Source organism: Cornus florida, unplaced genomic scaffold, assembly GCF_030987335.1.
Source record: "Cornus florida cultivar Cherokee Brave unplaced genomic scaffold, ASM3098733v1 CherokeeBrave_3.0.0_Hap2_Chr06, whole genome shotgun sequence".
Lineage (NCBI taxonomy): Eukaryota > Viridiplantae > Streptophyta > Magnoliopsida > Cornales > Cornaceae > Cornus > Cornus florida.
The window spans coordinates 82,022,024-82,028,023 of NW_026775576.1; the positions used below are offsets into that span (position 1 = coordinate 82,022,024).

The 6,000-nt window shown below is 38.3% G+C and overlaps 1 protein-coding gene across 1 annotated transcript; it reads right to left on the reverse strand.

Moving 5' to 3' along the window:
* Window positions 1-821: 821 nt before the first annotated feature.
* Window positions 822-3,793, reverse strand: LOC132312343 (elongation factor 2-like). Its single transcript, XM_059810684.1, has 2 exons — window positions 3,703-3,793; window positions 822-3,511 (listed from the first exon to the last, which is right to left on the reverse strand). The coding sequence occupies exons 1-2, from the start codon at window positions 3,755-3,757 to the stop codon at window positions 1,071-1,073; spliced, it is 2,496 nt and encodes an 831-aa protein (XP_059666667.1). The 5' UTR covers window positions 3,758-3,793; the 3' UTR covers window positions 822-1,070.
* Between the last annotated feature and the right edge of the window lie 2,207 nt (window positions 3,794-6,000).

The window sequence follows — 6,000 nt, forward strand, 5'->3', positions numbered from 1 at the left end:
GCACCCAACAAGAACAGAGCAGAGATTGTAAAGTTACTGATCGAGGGAAAAAAAGAAAAAAAAAAACACAGATTTCTATCAATGAGGTCAAAAAAAGGATTTGGGAGGTTCCAAGTCGTGGCAATGCCTTCTGCATAAGAGCAATTATGCCTCCTACCAGAGAGAAGGCGAAAATGAAATGTGATTTTAAATTAGGTTCTGCCAAATTTGATGTTATTTTAAGGCAAGATTTAACATGGTTGGATCTTGATAAGTTGAATTGTTGGAATTGAAGAATGCCGATGAAGGGGCTCCTATAGAAGACTACCTAAGACTTGGTCGGATTCCGCCGCTGCATTAGATCCATGAAGTGAGACTATTTTGAATGCTCGCCCAAAGGTTATATTTTATTTATTTTTTGGATTTTGAATTTGAATCATGGCAAAGTTTTTGTTTATCTCTATCATTTTTATTTCTTAAATTAGATATGAGTATGGCTGATCAAAATCTGCCATTTAAAATAACAAACCTGTACTAATTCAGGTCTTTACACGATCACAATGCTTCCAACTCCTCCTCCCTCTATACTACTAGTAATTACTATTTATGTACTATGCTACAGCTATGAGCTTCCTGATTCACATCATTGTTGGAAGGGTTAGTACTACTATATATATATACACACTTTAAGGCATATAGAGACATACATGAACTTTAACAAATTGAGCTCCAGTGTGTTTGAAACAATTTATCAAACAATTGATAAAAATCTATACTCTCGCATTAGAGATCCTACTCAAATTGAAACACTGACACATTAAAAAAAAAAAAAGCAGTGCCAATACAAAGAATTAATATTGGATTAAATAGTTCAAGAAATGTCATGACAACCTTCATCTTATAAACCATAATCTAAAACCAGACATAAGAAAAAGAGCCGGGCTAGAACTCCCGAGAACACTACAACTACCACATGGAACGCACAGCAAAATTGACAAATCAAAGAAAATATCAATAAGCAACAAAGTTACATATCGATCTTAGTCTACCACCAAGTTGTTGTTCTTGCTTCGAATGTTACCAGAAGCTGCTTATAGCTTGTCCTCGAACTCAGAGAGTGGTGTCATCTGCTCCTTCAAACCTTTCCTCTTACGAATATCTGAAACCAGTGTAGCTGCCTGCGATCCAGCCTCCAATGGATCGGACGACATCATGTCCCAGTGATCAAACACACACTGTGGGAAAGCCTGCCCTGACGTTGCGGCTCTCAAAGTGCTCGAAAATCCGAACGACTCAATAACCGGAAGGTAAGCCTTGATGTTGTAAAGTGGGGTACCCGGCCTCTGAATTTCCTCGAACACATGCCCACGTTTCTGATTGAGAACACTGTAAATTCCACCGAGGGCTTGCTCTGGCGCTTGAATTTCCACCAGATATACGGGTTCCAGAAGACGGGGCTTGGCTGTGATCTGGGAAGCATATATAACCCTCCTAGCAGTTGGAATCACCTGGCCACCACCTCTGTGAATGGCATCCGCATGCAGAACCACATCACACACTTCAAAGCAGATACCCCTCATGTTCTCTTCAGCCAATGCACCTTCTTTTGATGCCCACTGGAACCCGGCAACAACAGAATCCTTGATTTCATTCAGGTATTGAACTCCCTTACACATATCAACCACCATATTGGGGCCAAGGGTTTCAGGGCCAAAACACCAGATTTTCTTTGCAAGATCTTTGTCCCAACCAAACTCCTCTGACAAGATTTTTGAGCGAGCCTTTGGGTCATCCCTTGGGCCAATACGCCCATCGTCAATCGCCTCAGGAAGCCCTTCCTCCAAAGGTCTAGCTTCCATGTACAAACGGTTGTGCTTGTTAGGAGACTTGCTCATCACAGTCCGGCACGACTTCTCCAGAACTGTCTCGCGGAATGAGACAACAGGATCAGATTTAACAATTTCAGCACCACCCATGAAATCGTCCTGCAAGTCCTTCAAGCAGATCTCAAGGTGAAGTTCTCCGGCGCCGGCAATGATGTGCTCCCCAGACTCTTCAATGGTACACACCACCATAGGGTCAGATTTGGCCAAACGTTTCAGACCTTCAACAAGCTTGGGAAGGTCAGACGCAACCTTGCACTGTACGGCCACACGCACAACGGGCGAGACAGAGAACTTCATTGCTCGGATGGGATGGGCATCGACTTCCTTCTCATTTGTCAGGGTCGCATTCTTGGTGATGTACTGATCCAAACCAACCAAGGCTACCGTGTTCCCACAAGGTACATCTTCAACCGTTTCCTGCTTCTTTCCCATCCAAATAACGGTTCTCTGAACGCTCTTAACATACAAATCCTTTTTCTCCCCAGGGACAAAGTTAGGACCCATGATTCTAACTTTCAAACCAGTTGAGACCCTACCAGAGAACACACGACCAAAAGCAAAGAACCTACCCTTATCGGATGCTGGAATCATCTTGGACACGTAGAGCATAAGAGGTCCCTCAGGATCACAGTTCCTTATTGCATTTGCATATTGATCATCAAGAGGTCCCTCGTACAAGTTCTCAACACGATATTTTTGAGCTGTGTAAGGAGATGGGAGGTGGAAGATCATCATTTCCAGTAGGGCACTGCTTGCTGGAAGCCAGGTCTGCATGACACGCTTCATCAAGGCCTTCCCCATCAATTCCTTCTCATCACCCTTCATGGTGACACCAAGTTTTGTCAACATAGGCCACAGCTTATCTTTCTGATCATTCATGCACGTGTTAATGATCTGCTTAATGGGTTCATAGCAGAACTGAACGAAACCACGCTTGCATGTAGCAGTGCCACTACTCTTGCTGGTCCATTTCTTAGTAGCCGGGTCAAAAAAGTTCTCGCCCCACAGCCGTTCCATCATCTTAGATTCATCAACTCCAAACTTGGAAGCATACATCTTGGCAAAGTTGGTAAGAGTAAACGCCCACCCGTGCAACCCTGCAGAGAAAGCAACTGTTCCCTTCTCCGGGTACACCATAACATCACCGAGGAGAGGATCCTCGTATGTAGCCATGATGACATTTGCATTCTCAATAACCCTTTGGAATGTTTGATAAGCCTCCTCTCCATCAACCTGAAGCTCAAGGAAGCACCTGTCCATCTTGTTAACGGTCAAGACTGGTCGGATCCTTTCTCCCAGGGCCTGGCGGAGGACAGTTTCTGTTTGGACACACACACCCTCAACACAATCCACCACCACCAGGGCACCATCAGTAATGCGGAGAGCAGCTGTGACCTCAGATGAGAAGTCAACATGCCCGGGGGAATCTATGAGATTGATAAGGTACTCGTTCCCATTTCGCTCTCCCTTGTAGCTCTTCAAAGAATCATCAGTCATCTGATAGTATAGAGAGATACCAGTAGACTTGATGGTGATACCGCGCTCAGCTTCATCCGCGCGGGTATCAGTCATCCGGACATCACCGGCAACTTCTTGAGCAATAATACCAGCGGCAGCCACAAGAGAATCAGTAAGCGTGGACTTCCCTGTCAGGAGAAAGAATAAATATATCAGAACAAATTACCAACAATCCCAAAGACGGCCTTCATTCAAATGTTGAGTCTAACACCATGAACGAATCAAAAGTTCCAACTACTATAAACCTAAGTCATTAAAATGTCTAGTAATGACTTAAGCATTTCCCTAAAAAAAAAAAAAAAAAAAATGGATTTCATACCATGATCCACATGAGCAATAACAGACATATTACGAATGTTATGTTTGTAGTCCATAATCCTACGAAGCTCATCTGCTGTAAACTTCACCTGCATGTGTTAAGAAAGTTTCGCCTATCAGATATATTTCCAGCTTCCAGCAAGATGAAATAAAAAATCAAAAAGAAGAGTAAGCAAACAACTTACCATTTTGACTAGTTTTTAAAGTCACCAACAAAAGAGTACTTTAATTAAAGATCCTCCAAAAACACCTGTAATTCAACATGACTAAATACCATCAGGTTTTAATTGATAAACGAATGTGGCAATTGAAATAAGTACAATTCAACAAGGACTTGACATACAAAATCCGAACAAGAACAATACTGATACTGAAGTAAAAGAAGTCGTCCATATAATGAAAAATAAGGAGTTCCCTCTCCACCCATTGAATGTTGCACAACAAATTTAGGCAACAAAATCATATTTAAGGCAGTTTGTTTGGAATTTTTTTTTTTCCCCTTCGAGGTTGAGGTGGGGTGAGAGTGTAAAATAACTTGTCATGATGGGTAAATTATTTTTGTTAGGTTGTGACAATTAAACACAAAAAAGTAAAAAAATATTTTACATCCAAACAAACAAGAGTCTAAATATTTAAATAATTTAGCAAAGAACAGAATGAAATGTTGTTTATCATCCAGAGGTAATATGAGCATATTCGAAGTTCTTCCTTTGTGCAATGGATAACACAAAACACTTTAGAAAGGGGAAAAAAACAGTGACATAAAAAAAGAATACTTCACAAATCATCATCATAATAAAAATATCATCATGTAAAGACATTAAGTGCCCAAATTCATATTAACACGCATAAATAAATCATCAAATTCTTGCCGGCCTTATTGCAATAATTTGATGATTTACTTACCCAAAAAAAAAAATTATAATAATAATAATAATAATAATAATAATAATAATAATAATTTGATGATTTATTTATATAGGATTGGATAGTGGATTGTAAGATCCCACAACACAGAAAAAGAAATAAAACTAAATTTCAAGATAGGAAATCTTTTTCTTATATATATATATATATATATATATATATATATATATAAGAAAGAGAATAAAAGCTTTAAACAAATAATAATTAAATAATAATGACATGCAGACAACGCCATTCCAAATATAAGGAAAATATAAGGAGCATGCACAAATGGATGTAGCTGTTGGTAAAGCCCTCGCACCAACAGAGCAACAAAAAGAAGATAAAAGATCTGAGATTCGAATTAGAACATAAATCTCAAAAGCAAGTCAAATCATCACAAGATTCACACACACATACACACATTTCACAGTACCTACACATGCATTCATATATATGAAAACAGATCAAAACATGCCAGATATTACACGGAATACAAGATCAAGATCAATTAAGAACTACTGATTCATAGAGAAACGCATGTATTGTATCACATTTATCTAGTACAGATAAAAAGACAAAAAGGGATTTAGAAATAATAACAAAGAATCACAATCATTCGATCAACGTTAATAGAATACAAAAGAGAGATTTGAAGAGAACCAGAAAGATCAGAGCATGGATCAAAAAAGAAATGATTAACAGGAGAGAACTATAAATATATAGGGAGAGAGAAACAAGAGAGACACCTGAAGCGTAGCACAACGCTAGGGTACAGCGATCTTCAATTCTCTCCGGTTGTATCTGGTGGCAGTAACGTTAGGTAACCAATATGTGTGTCACACGTGTCTTATATATATTTTTTTCAAAAAAAATAAAGCTAATTTTAGGGTGTCACACGTGTCTTATATTAGAAAAAAAAAAAAATCAGACCTATTTATTATTATTATTTTTAAATATATTTTTCTAGGCAGTTAAGTATATTCCAAGAATTTCACGCTAAAAATGGGAGAGGATCAATGACGTGTCTCGATCCACGTCCTCTCCGATACAATATTTATGCGTTTGTTCTCTAGTGCACATCTAATGGACGAAAGTGCGAAACTGATTTTACTTTCATTTTTTTTAGGTGGTGGTTTTTTTTTTTTTTTTGAAAGGTATTTTTGTTTGTTGTTTCTAGTTGGTTTGTGATGGTAATAAAAAATAATAATAAATAAATAAATAAATAAATTCTTGCAAAATTATTTGATTTGTAAATTTGTAGCAGTTCCACGTTATAACATTCTTATAACATTCTTAGGTAATTTTGATAGTTATTCCAACATTGAATTTGGATGAAAATTGAAATGAGTATAAGTGGATAGGTATGTAACATTACCCAATAATTTAAGCT